At 52.5% G+C, this 19,786-nt stretch overlaps 1 protein-coding gene across 7 annotated transcripts in view; it reads right to left on the bottom strand.

The window, feature by feature from the left end:
• CTBP1 (C-terminal binding protein 1) overlaps positions 1–19,786 on the bottom strand; it is a 496,367-nt gene that overhangs the window by 147,851 nt on the left and 328,730 nt on the right. For 2 of the 7 annotated variants that reach the window (XM_069744910.1, XM_069744913.1), the window contains exon 1: positions 7,983–8,041. The exons of the other annotated variants lie outside the window; for them this stretch is intronic. In XM_069744910.1, coding sequence (XP_069601011.1) covers positions 7,983–7,989 — 7 coding nt within the window. In that variant the 5' untranslated portion in view covers positions 7,990–8,041. Of the gene's footprint in view, positions 1–7,982; positions 8,042–19,786 lie in introns of those variants that run through there. 7 annotated transcript variants of the gene reach the window in all.

The following is a 19,786-nucleotide window of genomic DNA, read 5'->3' as shown; positions in this document are numbered from 1 at the left end:
CATAACCTCAGCAGATGGGACACAACGATAAGCAGTTAACGGCAGTAAATTATATTCCTCCAACCACATGAAAGGCGGAGATCCTGATAACATCAATCTTTATCAGAGTCTTCGCAGCGGCATAAAAAAAAAAAAAAGTGCTGATTGTTACTGTTACTGACGCGTTATCGAGCCCGACACAAGGACTTCCATAATTAAATACTATTAACGCCTGCCCTAAGCGACAGTTTACAGCGAGGCACCACTAATATTCAGAAGAAGAAAAATCCCAACATGTAACCGAAGTGTACAAATGAAGAGGAAAATTATTGATATGAAAAAAGAGGATCTACAAAATGCAGAGTGTTCCCCAACATAAAAAATAAACAAATCAAGACTGCAGTTTTCACATTACTAGGTTGAATACTTGTATTCTGTAGCCGCTACTTTCCAGCGCTTTCGTGTTCACAATGAAAGATGTCACAGCTCACCTCCTCCTGTACAGTCACTGATCTCTACAGTATAGGTATTATCAGTCATTGCACAGGAGGAGGTGGACCCATCAATTGCTATTAATGTCCACACACAATCAGGAACAACATTGTGACGTTGGGGGGGGGGGGGGGGGGGGGGAGGTGAGCTGAGATATCTACTGTATATAGGATCCACCATTCACAATAGGAGATATCACAGGTCACCTCCCCCCCCCCCCTATCTTCACAATGTCTTATTCCCTGATTGTGTGTGGATATTAACAGCGAAACGGGTCTGTAAGGTCTGACTCAGTCATGATCCACATTTATACAGTCACCATTTTCCAGTAACAGCACCACCTCTGTCTATTGGTCACGTCTGGTATTGCAGCTATACACCATTGAAGTGCATATGGCTGAAACGCAATAAAAGACATGACCTGTTGACAGATGTGGCACCATCAAAAAAAAAAATCATCAATAAGTGAAGCCTTTTAATTATTCAACATCATTAACTTTGAGAATCCCCTTAGTTACATTTATGATCATTACTTGCTTCACACCTAAGAAGTAAACTTCAGAGTTTTCCCATTAATTAAAATCCAGGAGAGGAAGTTTACTAAGTGAAGCAAGTGTTCTTATCGCTTCTGTCAAAAAAATTTCATTAAAACTGTCAGGAAACCAAATATCACCATCTGCCTGGGAACTGTAGTCGTTAAAAACAGCTTGGAGGAAGGAGGATGGCACAATATGAAGCTTAACGTTCCGAAAAGGTTATGCCTCTCCTGGAGTCGACGGGTGGCTACACATTAGGGCACTCTCTGGTCTACAGCCAAGTCATTAAAAATGGTGACTAAGATGGGGGACAAGTTTAGGAAGCTCTAGAGAGTCCACACACACCTTCAACAATTAGCCAAAAATGAACCCTATGTGTATGGAGGTCCCTTCCAACTCTACCATTCTATGATAAGACATTGGTCACTGGGCAAAAACTTTGGCAAACATTTCTGATGGTGAACTAGATAGCCAAAAAGTCTCCTAACACTAGTTTGGTGTTCTATAGTTTAATACCTGAATTACTTTATTATTTTTATAAATGTCGAGGAGAGGTGCTGAAGTTTGCAATCTTGTGCTCCACCACTAACACTCCACAAGCTCAATGCCTTAGCCAGTAGGTCAACGCTCTTTAATTAAGCCAGTCAATGCAACGTCAAACAGGCACACGCATTTGTCATAGCTGTCTATAGTAGTGCTTGGTTTACTGCAATACCAGAAACAAGCATTGGCTAGAATGGCTCCGTTCTAGGAAGAATGGAGCCAAAGTTTTTAAAGTTGGGTAATACTTTAAAAAAAAAAAGCCGTTTGTCTGCTTGGTCAATCATTACTTATTTAGATAAGTCCTTTGGTTTCAGGCTGATCTCAAAGTACTTTACGGGAGAATCCTGGCATTAAGTGATATACAGTTCTCAAAAAAATTTAAAGGGAACACTTAAACAACAGAATATAACTCCAAGTAAATCAAACTTCTGTGAAATCAAACTGTCCACTTAGGAAGCAACACTGATTGACGATCAATTTCACATGCTGTTGTGCAAATGGAATAGACAACAGATGGAAATTGGCAATCAAGAAACCCTCAATAAAAAGGAGTGGTTCTGCAGGTGGGGACCACACACACACACCACTTCAGTACCAATGCTTTCTGGCTGATGCTTTGGTCACTTTTGAATGTTGGTTGTGCCTTCACACTCGTGGTAGCATGAGACGGACTCTACAACCCACACAAGTGGCTCAGGTAGTGCAGCTCATCCAGGATGGCACATCAATGCAAGCTCTGGCAAGAAGGTTTGCTGTGTGTCAGCGTAGTGTCCAGGGGCGCTACCAGGAGACAGGCCAGTAAACCAGGAGACGTGGAGGGGGCCGTAGGACGGCAACAACCCAGCAGGAGGAACAGGAGGAGCACTGCCAGAGCCCTGCAAAATGACCTCCAGCAGGCCACAAATGTGCATGTGTCTGCACAAACTGTTAGAAACCGACTCCATGAGGATGGTCTGAGTGCCAGACGTCCACAGATGGGGGTTGTGCTCACAGCCCAACACTGTGCAGGACGCTTGGCATTTGCCACAGAACACCAGGATTGGCAGATTCACCACTGGCACCCTGTGCTCTTCACAGATGAAAGCAGGATCACACTGAGCACATGTGACAGACGTGACAATCCGGAGACTCCCTGGAGAGCGATCTGCTGCCTGCAACATCCTTCAGCATGACTGGCTTGGCAGTGGGTCAGTAATGGTGTGGGGTGGCATTTCTTTGGAGGGCCGCACAGCCCTCCATGTGCTCACCAGAGGTAGCCTGACTGCCATTAGGTACCGAGATGAGATCCTCAGACCCCTTGTGAGATCATATGCTGGTGTGGTTGGCCCTGGGTTCCTCCTAATGCAGGACAATGCCAGACCTCATGTGGCTGGAGTGTGTCAGCAGTTCCTGCAAGATGGAGGCATTGAAGTTGAAGCTATGAACTGGCCCACCCGTTCCCCAGACCTGAATCCGATTTAACACATCATGTCTCGCACCATCCACCAATGTCACATTGCAACAGACTGTCCAGGCGTTGGCAGATGCTTTAGTCCAGGTCTGGGAGGAGATCCATCAGGAGACCATCCGCCGCCTCATCAGGAGCATTCCCAGGCGTTGTACAGTAGGGAGGTCATACAGGCACGTGGAGGCCACACACAATACTGAGCATCATTTCCTTGTCTTGAGGCATTTCCATTAAAGTTGGAACAGCCTGTAATTTGATTTTCCACTTTGATTTTGAGCATCATTCCAACTCCAGACCTCCGTGCGATATTAGTTGTGATTCACGTTGATCATTTTTAGGTTTTATTGTTATCAACACATTCCACTATGTAATGCATAAAGTTTTACCACTGGAATATTTCATTCAGGGATATCAAGGATGTGGGATTTTAGTGTTCCCTTTATTTTTTTTGAGCAGTGTAGTTGCACCACAAGGAAATTAAGTATTGTGCAGTCTTCATTTAAAGTAATGGGACATCTCTCTGGAAGACCTGTCCTTTAAGCCCCCAAGCACATTAGTCCAATGACAGCTGAACCTGCCCGTATCACTGGCTTTGGCTGACAATGTGCTGACTGATCAGGGAACATGACCGATTGCAGACTGACAATTTTCTTGGAGATTGGTGATGGGGCGACCCTCTTATAGAGAATACCGGTAGCGCTCCACTGAACGCTTCCATTGATTGGATCGGTGGCTGACGGAGAAATGATCCACCAAGCCATCATTCGGCAGTCTCATGGGTAATGAAGCTTAAGAGGTGAGGAACTTGAACAGAGACCCCCACCGTTAACACCATTCCCCAACATATGAAGGAGTTTTCTTAATTTGGATTGAGCACATTATAAAATATTCTTCATCCTTGTTGGAAGAAATTCTATCATAAAATGGCTGTCCACTCATTTTTTTTGGTGACCCCATATAGCCATTCCCAACACCACTTTCCTGAAAGTTTGGAGGCCTTCATAGATGCATCATTCCAGTGGCATGGAAGAGGTGTTGAGTTGTCCAACACAAGAAACCTTCTAGAACCCAACTTGTCTGGGATTCCAGGTGATCTCCTTTTTACCTCCAGGAGAGTTGGCAAGAATGGAGGCTACACAATGGCCCCCGCAGATATAAAATAGAAGAATTAGACAGAAGTTGATCATTTAGCGGCATAAAGGCACATGACCGTCTCAGGCCAACAAAGTCACAGCTATACTACAGCAAGAGACCTAACCAGCAGAACCTCCCTAAGATACCAGTTGGGTTTTGGCCATATTGAAGGTCTTCAAAATTGAAGCAAATCTTATGAATTGATTCTGGGGCAGAGAAGTCAAATACTTTTTAAGCTTTGACAAATCAGAGTAACCCAGCTGGATACCGAGGGTCTCCTGATGTTGAGGGTCTCAAGGTCAGCTCCTTGACAACATGAAAGTGTTCCAAGCAGAGACAATAAATCTGTCATCTACAGATTCCATCCCACGTCTCGTCCACATGGTCAAGCAGCTTGTGTTTGTCAAATCTGTCACTAGTAATATGCCGGATCCACAGTGTTGTGCATGGAGAGCTGAGAGGACACCGACCTCCACGCTTTATTTATTGGTGATGGGAATGAAAATAGTGTCTGCTGTCATGGCTGGGTCTGGGATAAAGCATCACTATGAGGAGGCGCTGACCATGTGAAGCCAGAAGACGCCCACAACTCTTAAAGAGGCACCAAACCTAAACGTGAATGAAAGAAGCCAAATAGTTCAACCATTTGTCAGTGGGCGAGATCCTCAGTCGTCATCTAAGGGACATCTGGTCTTCACAATACATAAAATATAGGAAGTCATTCCAACATGGATCAACACAAGTACACCAATGTCATCAGGTTTAGACAGCTTGATCGTACACAGTTTGTATTGTGAAATCTAGGGACAGATCCATTGTAAAAGGGACCTCACTTTAACCATCTGATTAAAATGACTTCTAATCCCACCCCCCTCTATATAAATCTAGGTGTGTTAACTAACTGGGAGTGGTCCTAAAGACCCCTATAAAGAAGGTATGATTACCTCACCCACTTGGCTACAAAAAAAACAAAAACAAAAAAAAAACAAAAAACGACTATTTACATATAATGGTAAGCCTCCATAGCAGGAGGATTTCCTTGATTTACGGAGCTACATTGATCCCCATTAAAAAAAATATATTGAAACTAAAAAAAAAAAATATATATATATATATTTATATTTCTTTTAAGGAACCATGCAATTTTAGAAAAACCAGTACACCGTGACGACCCCTTTCACTTACGCCCCATTGATTTCTCGCAGGCACCAAAGTGGAAATTTGTCTGCGCCTCCAAAATAACACAAGCAGGAATGAAGCGCTGACGATATCCAACACAATGACGGCTGCAGATATGAACTCTGTACTGAAAGGCTCCGAATCCCACCACACTGCAGAGCCCCCCCGAGGTGCAGATAGGTACAGCAGAGGCCAGGCACCGCCGTACAGAGGCAGCACAGCAGAGGCCGGGCACCGCCGTACAGAGGCAGCACAGCAGAAGCCGAGCACCGCCGTACAGAGGCAGCACAGCAGAAGCCAGGCACCGCCATACAGACGCAGCACAGCAGAGGCAGCACAGCAGAGGTCGAGCACCGCCATACAGACGCAGCACAGCAGAGGCCGAGCACCGCCGTAGAGGCAGCACAGCAGAGGTCGAGCACCGCCATACAGACGCAGCACAGCAGAGGCCGGGCACCGCCATACAGACGCAGCACAGCAGAAGCCGAGCACCGCCGTAGAGGCAGCACAGCAGAGGCCGGGCACCGCCATACAGAGGCAGCACAGCAGAGGCCGGGCACCGCCATACAGAGGCAGCACAGCAAAGGCCGGGCACCGCCGTACAGAGGCAGCACAGCAGAGGCCGGGCACCGCCGTACAGACACAGCACAGCAGAAGCCGAGCACCGCCGTACAGACGCAGCACAGCAGAGGCCGGGCACCGCCGTACAGAGGCAGCACAGCAAAGGCCGGGCACCACCGTACAGAGGCAGCACAGCAGAGGCCGGGCACCACCATACAGACGCAGCACAGCAGAGGTCGGGCACCGCCGTACAGATGCAGCACAGCAGAAGCCAGGCACCGCCATACAGACGCAGCACAGCAGAGGCAGCACAGCAGAGGCAGCACAGCAGAGGTTGAGCACCGCCGTACAGAGGCAGCACAGCAGAGGTCGAGCACCGCCATACAGACGCAGCACAGCAGAGGCCGAGCACCGCCGTAGAGGCAGCACAGCAGAGGTCGAGCACCGCCATACAGACGCAGCACAGCAGAGGCCGGGCACCGCCATACAGACGCAGCACAGCAGAAGCCGAGCACCGCCGTACAGAGGCAGCACAGCAGAGGCCAGGCACTGCCGTACAGAGGCAGCAAAGCAGAGGTCGAGCACAGTTGTACAGAGGCAGCACAGTAGAGGCCGGGCACCGCCGTACAGAGGCAGCACAGCAGAGGCCGGGCACCGCCGTACAGAGGCAGCACAGCAGAGGCCGGGCACCGCCGTACAGACGCAGCACAGCAGAGGTCGGGCACCGCCGTACAGAGGCAGCACAGCAGAGGCCGGGCACCGCCATACAGAGGCAGCACAGCAGAGGCCGGGCACCGCCGTACAGAGGCAGCACAGCAAAGGCCGGGCACCGCCGTACAGAGGCAGCACAGCAGAGGCCGGGCACCGCCGTACAGAGGCAGCACAGCAGAAGCCGAGCACCGCCGTACAGACGCAGCACAGCAGAAGCCGAGCACCGCCGTACAGACGCAGCACAGCAGAAGCCGAGCACCGCCGTACAGACGCAGCACAGCAGAAGCCGAGCACCGCCGTACAGACGCAGCACAGCAGAGGCCGGGCACCGCCGTACAGAGGCAGCACAGCAGAGGCCGGGCACCACCATACAGACGCAGCACAGCAGAAGCCGAGCACCGCCGTACAGAGGCAGCACAGCAGAGGCCAGGCACTGCCGTACAGAGGCAGCAAAGCAGAGGTCGAGCACAGTTGTACAGAGGCAGCACAGCAAAGGCCGGGCACCGCCGTACAGACGCAGCACAGCAGAGGCCGGGCACCGCCATACAGACGCAGCACAGCAGAGGCCGGGCACCGCCGTACAGAGGCAGCACAGCAGAGGCCGGGCACCGCCGTACAGAGGCAGCACAGCAGAGGCCGAGCACCGCCGTACAGACGCAGCACAGCAGAGGCCGGGCACCGCCGTACAGACGCAGCACAGCAGATGCAGCACAACAGAGGCGAGCGTGTCATCCAGCGCAGCTCTATTGGATTAGTCTATTGATGAGATTTCCCTTTATTGTTTTTTTCCCTCTCCCTTGAGTTCTGCTGCACCGCTACATGTGACCGCAGCCTTACATGTCACACACCATACATACATACATACATACATACATACCCCATTGTGTCTTATGCTAGAGATTAACCCCTTCACATCTCGCAGTACATCATGACTATACAGCAGCGTACACAATATATCCATCAGTGCAGCAATGACCCATGGTCCACAGGGAGTGATCTGTCCATGGCACTGGGTGCCCCCCACTATACCATGCACGCCCCCAATATTAATCTATAGCAATCAATAGGGGGGGGCACAAACTTTCCCTTGCAGCCTGCCTGACCTGACACGCTAATCCCCACCATCAGTGCTGGGAGGAGGTAATATCGGGCCCCTGCCCCCAGTAATACCCCGCATACAGGCACAGCTGAGCCCCGGGCCGGCACATGCGTGTGACATACGGTGCAGCCCCCACAGCACAGCCCCCACAGCACAGCCCACTACCCTCCACCTTCAGATCAGGAGCACAGCATGGGATCAAAGCCACCCCGTCCCCGGAGCCGCAGCTGCCGGCAGCAGAGCCCACCCCGGCCCCCGCCGGCCCCGCAGGGACACGGACCCGTGTGGAAATGTCACAGACCTTGCATCTCCACCTGGAGGACGGGACCCGAGCTGTTTATGCTGCGGCTTGTGAAAATATGAAACAAGGTAACAGCCCACCAATCAGCTCATACGAGCAGTGCGGAGCGGCCAATCAGCGAGCAGCCAGGCTGGAGGGCAGCCAATGGCGACGGGCCGCACACAGGGCTGGAGCGTGGGGGGGAGGAGACAGCGGGGAGATAAATACAATGGGCCCTGCCTCCTCCCCGAGACATGGCTGCGAGGGACAGCGCGGGAGGAGGAGGAGGACGGGGAGGAGGAGCGGCCGCAGCTGCGGGGACACGGAGGGAGAGATACACAGGAACCAGCCGCCGTGGGAGCACGGGACTCCATTCATGGAGGATGCCGGATTATTGGAATGGCGATATAGGAGTTCTGGGGACCGAGCGGCAGCATAATAGCTGACAGCTGCTGCAGAACCTCTTGAGTTCTAAATCTAAGTGATCTGACATTTCCTTTACTAAAGAAGTTCTGCAGCAGCCACGTAGCGAGACTGACAGTGCTGGGACTAGCAGCACTTGCTATAGTATAGGGGTACTTATGTGCTGCAGGAGTCACCAATATAGAGCTAATGTGGGCGCCCACCCAGAGCCAAGCCTCACAAGGAGGGCACCCAGAGCCAAGCCTCACCCAGAGCCGAGCCTCACCCAGAGCCGAGCCTCACCCAGAGCCGAGCCTCACCCAGAGCCGAGCCTCACAAGGAGGGCACCCAGAGCCAAGCCTCACAAGGAGGGCACCCAGAGCCAAGCCTCACAAGGAGGGCACCCAGAGCCGAGCCTCACAAGGAGGGCACCCAGAGCCAAGCCTCACAAGGAGGGCACCCAGAGCCAAGCCTCACAAGGAGGGCACCCAGAGCCAAGCCTCACAAGGAGGGCACCCAGAGCCAAGCCTCACAAGGAGGGCACCCAGAGCCAAGCCTCACAAGGAGGGCACCCAGAGCCAAGCCTCACAAGGAGGGCACCCAGAGCCAAGCCTCACAAGGAGGGCACCCAGAGCCAAGCCTCACAAGGAGGGCACCCAGAGCCAAGCCTCACAAGGAGGGCACCCAGAGCCAAGCCTCACAAGGAGGGCACCCAGAGCCAAGCCTCACAAGGAGGGCACCCAGAGCCAAGCCTCACAAGGAGGGCACCCAGAGCCAAGCCTCACAAGGAGGGCACCCAGAGCCAAGCCTCACAACGGGCCACACCCCACCCAGAGCCGAGCCTCACAAGGAGGGCACCCAGAGCCGAGCCTCACAAGGAGGGCACCCAGAGCCGAGCCTCACCCAGAGCCAAGCCTCACAAGGAGGGCACCCAGAGCCAATCCACATCCCACCCAGAGCCAAGCCTCACAAGGAGGGCACCCAGAGCCAAGCCTCACAACGGGCCACACCCCACCCAGAGCCGAGCCTCACAAGGAGGGCACCCAGAGCCAAGCCTCACAAGGAGGGTACCCAGAGCCAAGCCTCACAAGGAGCCAAGCATCACAAGGAGGGCACCCAGAGCCAAGCATCACAAGGGGGCACACTCCACCCAGAGCCAAGCCTCACAAGGAGGGCACCCAGAGCCAAGCCACACAAGGGGGCACACTCCACCCAGAGCCAAGCCACACAAGGAGGGCACCCCACCTAGAGCCAAGCCTCACAAGGGGGGCGGGGGGGGGGGGGACACTCCCCACAAGGGGGGACACCCATCCCAGAGCTGAGCTTCATAAGGAAGGTGGGGGGCAGCACACCTAGCCTCCACAGATCACAGCTCCGTAACATGGAGCAGTAGTCAATCCATGTAATCCAAGGACATGCCGGGTCCTCCACAGTTCCCTAGTAAAAGGGGGGGTTATTCCTCAAGTTTTTTTAATTATCCCTCACTGAGGGGGATGAGTGGCGAATCCCCAACCACTAGCACTCGCCCACCAAGCCAAAAAAGCAGCGCTCGGCCGTACCAGGTGGTCCTATAAGTGAGCGGAGCAGCAGAGCGTACGATTGACCACTGCTCCATCCACACAGGAGCCCCGATTCTCGGGATCATTGGGGGCCAGCGGTCAGGAAGCCCCCCCCCATCCAGAGGGTAAGGGATCACTCAGAACACAGCATTCTAGGTGGAGTGGCATATGGGGTATCCTGCATGTGACCCTTTTACACTGGTGTCCGTGTTAAATCCACCCATTGTGGACCCTGCACCTCCGGGTAGTACACGGCCACTGGGGGGTCTCCTCGTGGTGGATCCATGTAGATGTGAGGAGACAGATGAAGCTCCTCTATACCCGGCCGTCCCAATGTCCTGCTTCATCCAATCAGAATTAATCTCAGAATAAAGAATCCCTGGTGAGTAACGAGTGCAGCACCAAGGTGTCAATCGGGGATCGATGGGCAATAAACCGCACTGGTTCCTATTCAGTGACAGCAAGCGGAGATCCTGAACTCCTGTAGTCATTGCTCATGGTTACTGTAACAATTGGAGGAAATGGAAGATCCTTTATCTGCCCCAGATTATCCCCAGTACAGCAGATGACCCCTCCGCCATCATCCTGAATAGCGATTCCCTCACTTTATATAATGGGGGGGTCCACAATCAGGACCCCTATATTTATCGTTCTTGGTGCAGTGGAGGAAGCGATATTCGCAGTAAAGCTGATCAAGCACTAGATCCATTTACAGAGATTTTATCTTTATGTTCTCAGCAATAAAAGAGCAAGAAGAGATGTCCCCTGGATGCGGCACTGAAGTCAGCGGCACAGCTAGCGAGACCGCCACAATGAGCCAGTGTGCAGCCTGGCATGGACAGAAGGGAAAAAATAAATAAATAAACACCTTGGCAGCAGTGTGATCAGCACATGACAGTCGCACCCCTGACCCCAGTAACCTTGCTTGTTGAGAGAGCCAAGTCTGGCATGTCAGAGTGAGGAGACTTATAGGCCGTGCAGGGTCCTCTGGGAAATTAAAATATGCACAATTGTCCCCAGAGGGAAAGGGGACTGATCTTTAGCACCACCTATTGGAAGCAGCGATCCTGCAAGTCAATATCGACCCTGGCAGTAGGATAAAAGAAACCATAATCTGAGTTTGCAGACATGGTGTTTGGGGATTTTGCCCCTCATCAGTGCAAAGTATGAGACCTGATTTGCCTTGAAAGATGAATGGATACAAGTGGCGCCCATCTATACAAAAGTTGCATGGACCCCAAATCTAGTCCACCCAAGTTACTCATTCACAATATATCAGACCCCCGCACCCCTTCTAACAAGCCATAAAGTCCCCTTACATTTTTCAGCGTCAATACATTAATTTCCACCCATGCAGCCGGAGAAAACACAAAGTTTCCTCGCCCAATTCCTCCTGGCGTCTCGCATCAGGTAAGAATTATTTGCAAGGTGCCCTCAAACTCCACCATCCGGAGCCGCCAGTAAAAGCAGACAGGCCACCAATAACTTTGACGAACGGCAAATTCATAGCATCTGTGACAATCGATAAACCCAGGCACCAAATTAATAAAATATAGATCGTAAGGCGGAAGCTTCCCCCCCTCCTCTCTGCGATAACCAAAGTAATAGGGAGGCTATGGAGCAGAAGATTAAATGACGTGCTAAGCAAATGTGGCCGCGCGTGATAAAGCGGAGGAATATTCCGCAGGTTATACAACGGCAGTCAATAAACCGGCAGAATCCGTAACGAGGAGACAAGACACCCGGGCGCCATTTGTAAGATACTCGCCTAATAATGACTTTCGACGGCCTCCCGATTCACCTTGTAACCTCCATTTTTTTCCCCTCCTAGACACAAGGCTTATTATTAGGTTTATTATTTGTGATACTCACTTTCCAAACAGGGAATCTCATTATGCCGCCACATTGTATCAGTATTGTACCGCAACGCTCAACCTTATTCGAAGCATCGTTCCTATTATGAAGGTAAATAGAAATAATATTCCTCGCTAGGACAAGTACGGCGCATGGTGACGCTCTGCTGCGCGAGTGCAGCTTTCTCCTATGTCGTATGGAGGTCGCGGTACAGGCCATGTCTGCTGGTCACTAATACAATAGTCCAACGTTCTCACATGTAGTGGGGTCTACATAGACTGTAGAAATCTCAAGTTATTTTTCCAAGATAACTGCCAAAAGGTAAATCTATACCTTCTTACGCAGATGTAGCGACATCTTCAGGCTGCCGTGATGTATGTGCCAGTTAGTCGGCAGTACAATGAGGTTTAATACTCATCCAATTCTGTTGAGTACCAATATACATTTGGCCTGAGACAATTCATGAAGTCCTATGGCTTCCAGTACCACCTATACGCGGAGGACACCAAGATCAGCCTCTCTGGCCCAGATGTCACCTCTGCTGTCCAGAATCCCAGAGCGTCCATCAGCCATATCCTCCTCACCGCACTTCGTGTAGACAAAACAGCTCGCCAGCTTTCCTCCATCTCACCTAATCTATGACAACACCATGCCTTCTGCTGATCAGGAAGTCCGCTGCCTCGGAGTAACCCTCAACTCCTTAGCCTCCACACATCCAAGCTCTGACCACCTCAAACTCAAGAATATTCACAGAATCCTTTCTTTCCTCAACCCTGAAGCTACTTAAATGTTAGGCGCATGCCCTCATCTCCTCCTCAATATCCTCTGTGGCCTTCCTGCCAGCACGCTCGCCCCTCTCTGGTCAGTCCTTAACCCTGCTGCCCGACTAATCCACCTCTCGCTTTGCTATTCTTCCACAAATCCCTTCATTTGCTCCCATTTCCCCCAACATATCATGGTTCAAACCTACAAAGCCATCCATAATTGTCTGACCTAAGCTCCAGATATCTTCACACAATCTCTGGTCCTCTGAAGACCTCCTCTCCACCACATAGTCACCAAGACTTCTCTTGGCGGAACTTGAAAACCCATCTCTACAAGAAAGTTTACAGCCTGCAAAGACTACTTCCATCTTCACCAAAGCTGTCACAACCCCCCCCCCCCAACCTACTGTCTCCTTCCCATTATCCTGTAGATCTTGTGTTCCCCAAGTTCGGTCCTCAAGAGCCACCAACAGGTCAGGTTTTCAGGATATTCTTATTAGTATTGCCCAGGTGAGAATTCTATCTAGACAGCCAACAATTACATCACCGGGGCCATTCTAAGGGAATCCTGAAAACAACCTGTTGGTGGCTCTTGAGGACTGGAGTTGGGGGAACCCTGCTGTAGACTAAGCCCACAAGGGTCCTCTCCCCTCGTCCACCATTGTTCTGTCTTTTCTATCTGTATTTTGTATGTAAACCTCATGTACAGCACCATGGAATCAATGGTCCTCTAAATATAAAAATAGGTTTCTGCATTTTATTTTGGGACATTACAACCCTTGATCAGGAGAGTTGTTTGTGGGGTCTCATTCTTTACTCTTCATCTAGCAAAAAACCCTTAACTTGCGGTAGACAAAGCAGTCAGAGAGGACAGTGGTGGCAGCAGTAATAAAGACAGAAGCCTTCTGTGTACTGGTCCGCCCCAAATGCAGTCTCAAGATTAGCATATAAATTAAGGGTGGGCTCCGAGCCCTGGAGAAGCACTTTGGTGGGTCACATCATAGTGTTGAAGTCCACAAACCCACGTATTGTATCAAGGTGAGATTCCTCTGCCAATAGATGCCCTTTAATTGCCCCCACAACAGGTCAGATTTTTGGGATACCTTGGGTGAAATATTAACGGGTACAAATAACACCCCAATCTTACAGCTGGGCATTGTTGTCCTTCGATACATCAGTAGTTTAGATTGCACCACTGACTCCTTAAGGAAAATTCAGCAGCTTTTATGATGAGTCCTACAAATCCCGACTCCAACTGATCCTGCAGAACATTGCTGGCTTTGGGAAGCGGTCCCTGCCGTATATCTAGAAATCAACTATCTGCATATTGAAGGCAGAGGTAGATCAGGGCACCATCGGCTCCTTAATCCATCCACCATATTGAACCTCCCCCACTCCACAGAGAGGAGACTTATCATGGAAGTGGGGCTCAGCAAGGTTTTTTTTTTTTTTTTCTAAATCACTGTACAACTGGGCATGTGGGGGGGGGGATGAGAGCCATCACACCATGTGGGAGAGGGGGGGGGATGAGAGCCATCACCATGTGGGAGAGGGGGGGGATGAGAGCCATCGCACCATGTGGGAGAGGGGGGGATGAGAGCCATCACACCATGAGGGGGGGGGATGAGAGCCATCACACCATGAGGGGGGGGGATGAGAGCCATCACACCATGTGGGAGGGAGGAGGGGGGGGGGATGAGCACCATCACACCATGTGGGAGAGGGGGAGATGAGAGCCATCACACCATGTGGGAGGGGGGGGGATGAGAGCCATCACACCATGTGGGAGAGGGGGGGGGATGAGAGCCATCACCATGTGGGAGGGGGGGGGATGAGAGCCATCGCACCATGTGGGAGAGGGGGGGATGAGAGCCATCACACCATGTGGGAGGGAGGAGGGGGGGGGGATGAGCACCATCACACCATGTGGGAGAGGGGGAGATGAGAGCCATCACACCATGTGGGAGGGGGGGGGATGAGAGCCATCACACCATGTGGGAGAGGGGGGGGGATGAGAGCCATCACCATGTGGGAGAGGGGGGGGGGATGAGAGCCATCACACCATGAGGGGGGGGATGAGAGCCATCACACCATGTGGGAGGGAGGAGGGGGGGGATGAGCACCATCACACCATGTGGGAGAGGGGGAGATGAGAGCCATCACACCATGTGGGAGGGGGGGGATGAGAGCCATCACACCATGTGGGAGAGGGGGGGGATGAGAGCCATCACACCATGTGGGAGAGGGGGGGGATGAGAGCCATCACACCATGTGGGAGAGGGGGGGGATGAGAGCCATCACACCATGTGGGAGAGGGGGGGGATGAGAGCCATCACACCATGAGGGGGGATGAGAGCCATCACACCATGTGGGAGGGAGGAGGGGGGGGGGATGAGCACCATCACACCATGTGGGAGAGGGGGAGATGAGAGCCATCACACCATGTGGGAGGGGGGGGATGAGAGCCATCACACCATGTGGGAGGGGGGGGATGAGAGCCATCACACCATGTGGGAGGGAGGAGGGGGGATGAGCACCATGACACCATGTGGGAGAGGGGGAGATGAGAGCCATCACACCATGTGGGAGGGGGGGGGATGAGAGCCATCACACCATGTGGGAGGGGGGGGATGAGAGCCATCACACCATGTGGGAGAGGGGGGGGATGAGAGCCATCACACCATGTGGGAGAGGGGGGGGATGAGAGCCATCACACCATGTGGGAGAGGGGGGGGGATGAGAGCCATCACACCATGTGGGAGAGGGGGGGGATGAGAGCCATCACACCATGTGGGAGAGGGGGGGGATGAGAGCCATCACACCATGTGGGAGGGAGGAGGGGGGGGGGGGATGAGCACCATCACACCATGTGGGAGAGGGGGAGATGAGAGCCATCACACCATGTGGGAGGGGGGGGATGAGAGCCATCACACCATGTGGGAGAGGGGGGGGGAGGAGAGCCATCACCATGTGGGAGGGGGGGGGGATGAGAGCCATCGCACCATGTGGGAGAGGGGGGGATGAGAGCCATCACACCATGTGGGAGGGAGGAGGGGGGGGGATGAGCACCATCACACCATGTGGGAGAGGGGGAGATGAGAGCCATCACACCATGTGGGAGAGGGGGGGGATGAGAGCCATCACCATGTGGGAGAGGGGGGGGGGATGAGAGCCATCACACCATGAGGGGGGGATGAGAGCCATCACACCATGTGGGAGGGAGGAGGGGGGGGGGATGAGCACCATCACACCATGTGGGAGAGGGGGAGATGAGAGCCATCACACCATGTGGGAGGGGGGGGATGAGAGCCATCACACCATGTGGGAGGGGGGGGATGAGAGCCATCACACCATGTGGGAGAGGGGGGGGATGAGAGCCATCACACCATGTGGGAGAGGGGGGGGATGAGAGCCATCACACCATGTGGGAGAGGGGGGGGATGAGAGCCATCACACCATGTGGGAGAGGGGGGGGATGAGAGCCATCACACCATGTGGGAGAGGGGGGGGATGAGAGCCATCACACCATGTGGGAGAGGGGGGGGGGATGAGAGCCATCACACCATGTGGGAGAGGGGGGGGGATGAGAGCCATCACACCATGTGGGAGAGGGGGGGGGATGAGAGCCATCACACCATGTGGGAGAGGGGGGGATGAGAGCCATCACACCATGAGGGGGGGGATGAGAGCCATCACACCATGTGGGAGGGAGGAGGGGGGGGGATGAGAGCCATCACACCATGAGGGGGGGGATGAGAGCCATCACACCATGTGGGAGGGAGGGGGGGGGATGAGCACCATCACACCATGTGGGAGAGGGGGAGATGAGAGCCATCACACCATGTGGGGGAGGGGGGGGATGAGAGCCATCACACCATGTGGGAGGGAGGGGGGGGGGATGAGCACCATCACACCATGTGGGAGAGGGGGGATGAGAGCCATCACACCATGTGGGGGAGGGGGGGGATGAGAGCCATCACACCATGTGGGAGAGGGGGGGGATGAGAGCCATCACACCATGTGGGAGAGGGGGGGGATGAGAGCCATCACACCATGTGGGAGAGGGGGGATGAGAGCCATCACACCATGAGGGGGGGGATGAGAGCCATCACACCATGTGGGAGGGAGGAGGGGGGATGAGCACCATGACACCATGTGGGAGAGGGGGAGATGAGAGCCATCACACCATGTGGGAGGGGGGGGATGAGAGCCATCACACCATGTGGGAGAGGGGGGGGATGAGAGCCATCACACCATGTGGGAGAGGGGGGGGATGAGAGCCATCACACCATGTGGGAGAGGGGGGGGGATGAGAGCCATCGCACCATGTGGGAGAGGGGGGGATGAGAGCCATCACACCATGTGGGAGAGGGGGGGGGATGAGAGCCATCGCACCATGTGGGAGAGGGGGGGGGATGAGAGCCATCACACCATGTGGGAGGGAGGAGGGGGGATGAGCACCATGACACCATGTGGGAGAGGGGGAGATGAGAGCCATCACACCATGTGGGAGAGGGGGGGGATGAGAGCCATCACACCATGTGGGAGAGGGGGGGGGATGAGAGCCATCGCACCATGTGGGAGAGGGGGGGGATGAGAGCCATCACACCATGAGGGGGGGAGGAGGGGGGATTAGAGCCATCACACCATGAGGGGGGGATGAGAGCCATCACACCATGTGGGAGGGAGGAGGGGGGGATGAGCACCATCACACCATGTGGGAGAGAGAGGGGGAGATGAGAGCCATCACACCATGTGGGAGAGGGGGGGGGGTGAGAGCCATCACACCATGTGGGAGAGGGGGAGATGAGAGCCATCACACCATGTGGGAGGGGGGGGATGAGAGCCATCACACCATGTGGGAGGGGGGGGATGAGAGCCATCACACCATGTGGGAGGGGGGGGATGAGAGCCATCACACCATGTGGGAGGGGGGGGATGAGAGCCATCACACCATGTGGGAGAGGGGGGGGGGATGAGAGCCATCGCACCATGTGGGAGAGGGGGGGGGGGATGAGAGCCATCGCACCATGTGGGAGAGGGGGGGGATGAGAGCCATCACACCATGTGGGAGAGGGGGGGGGGATGAGAGCCATCGCACCATGTGGGAGAGGGGGGGGATGAGAGCCATCACACCATGTGGGAGAGGGGGGGGATGAGAGCCATCACACCATGTGGGAGAGGGGGGGGATGGGCACCATCACAGTGAGTGAGTATGTGTCAGCCATCACACCATGTGTTAACACTGGGGCAAGTAGCACAAGGTAAGCTGGGCAGGATTAAGTGCACCACTTAGCAATAAATACTAAAATGCTTGTCACCATCTCTCAGCTCTGGGAGGTGCGCCTATAGTACATCCCTGCAATATTCAGCATGCCCTACAGAACACATGGTGTGTACAGAGCGGTGCAGTCAGTTTACCTGGTGAGTAATGAGCCACCGATCACATCTGCGCTGCTACAGAGGAACATTCCCGCCAATCATACCTGATGGTGCGTCTGTCCCAGCAGATACAATATGTGCAGTCATCAGCGCAGGATGACCCCCTTACTGCACAATGCAGGGTACATACAGGTTTTTTTTTGTTTTTGTTTTTTTTAAGATGCATACATCGAAGACCAAAATCATTTTTGAAAGTCAGCATCATTAGAAATTTTACTTTAGTATCAGTTTCCTGCATAATTACCTTTGCTGTGATTTAAAAAAAATAAATAAAGTCTAGGTGAGCTTTAAAAATTGTTTTTTTATTTTTTTTAATGCAGTAATTGCACAAATTATTTACCGTAATTTCAAATATGTACAAAATATAGATCTGCCACTTTTTGCCATTTACCCACCAATAGTCATAGACAAGTGGCAAAGCAATGTAGGCGTCAGACCACAGGGGTGAATTTTGATATAGATACAGATATAGATATATAAAATTTTTCTTCTCCCCAGGAGAAAAACATTCCTGAAGAATCGAGTCAGTCTCAGTTCACACCGAGTCATTGGAGAGAAAACTTCGAATTTTTGTAAAGAATTTCATAAAGGTTTCTAGTCCAGATACTCAGTAAAAAGTCTCAGCATGAACATACAATCATGGGGTCTGCAGGGGGATTTACTCAAAAGCTTGTGTGTGGGTCTAACGCAGAGGTGATATTTATTTATTTTTTTTTACAGTGTGCAAAGAACCTGCAAGTCATGGTCCTCATGTGCACAGACACCTGTGGGCCATGTTTAGGACTAGGAAATAAGCTTACGTGAACCCAGCCCAAGTGAGAGCAGTGGAATATAGATTTTGGTCCTCGTATTACATGGTGAGGTCATATATGCATGTGCGCTGGGATCCACTACCAGCGGGGTGGGATCCACTACCAGCATGGATATTACACCCCAGCAGTCAGGAGAAATCACTAACCAAAACGTTGCAAGGCATTTTCCAGTCTCCAGATTATTTCGGTATAGTAGGCGGCTGCTGCTGATCCCATCGCTGGTAATGGCCTACGCCGATTACTCCCAATCACAATAGTATCTAAGCCAGGCCTAAGTTCTCTGTTACAGGAGAGCCACAGATCGGCTGCACTTAAGTATCCAACCTATCTAACGGCGCTGCTGACAATCAGAGAACACAGCTGATGGCTAATCTATTCATGGTAGAGCCGACGCCTGAAGGAGGAGGTGCACGGGGTGGTCGTCGCCCTCCTCCTCTGGATGAAGTCTGAATTTAGTATGTCTTTTTGATGAGTTTTTGGAGCAGAAACCCTGAAATCCTCCTGAAAAATCTTTGCGTTTCTGCTTCAAAAACTCAGCAGAAAAACTGTGTGAGCCGGCTCCATCGGGTATGTGCACACCATGGTGGCGGATTGTGTGTTATGTCCATTTTTTTGGGGGGAGGAGGTTTCGAGGAGCTTTTTCAGGTGGAATCCGCCTGAAAAAAGATGTCATGTGTACACGGCCTTAGAGAGTGATGAAGATTGATTAGGATAAGTTCTCATGGAGGTTTTTCAGCCAGAAACCATTTCTGGAATTGTGAGAATGTTTGGAGGCTTCTTTTTTTTTCGCAAAAGCATCTCCCTTCAGCGGTTTCGATGAGTTTTATTATTATAGCGCCACTTATTCCATGGTGCTTTACACGTGAGGAGGGGTGTACATAATAAAAATGAGTACAATAATCTTGAACAAAATGAGCCGGGAGGAGAGAGGACGCTGTTCGTGAGGGCTCACAATCTACAAGTGTGAAGGTATGTTCATACTCGGGGGGTTT

The sequence above is a fragment of the Ranitomeya imitator genome, chromosome 1 (genome assembly GCF_032444005.1).
Source record: "Ranitomeya imitator isolate aRanImi1 chromosome 1, aRanImi1.pri, whole genome shotgun sequence".
NCBI lineage: Eukaryota > Metazoa > Chordata > Amphibia > Anura > Dendrobatidae > Ranitomeya > Ranitomeya imitator.
The sequence above is the reverse complement of the archived record's forward strand: the minus strand, read 5'-3'. Positions and strand labels throughout refer to the sequence as shown.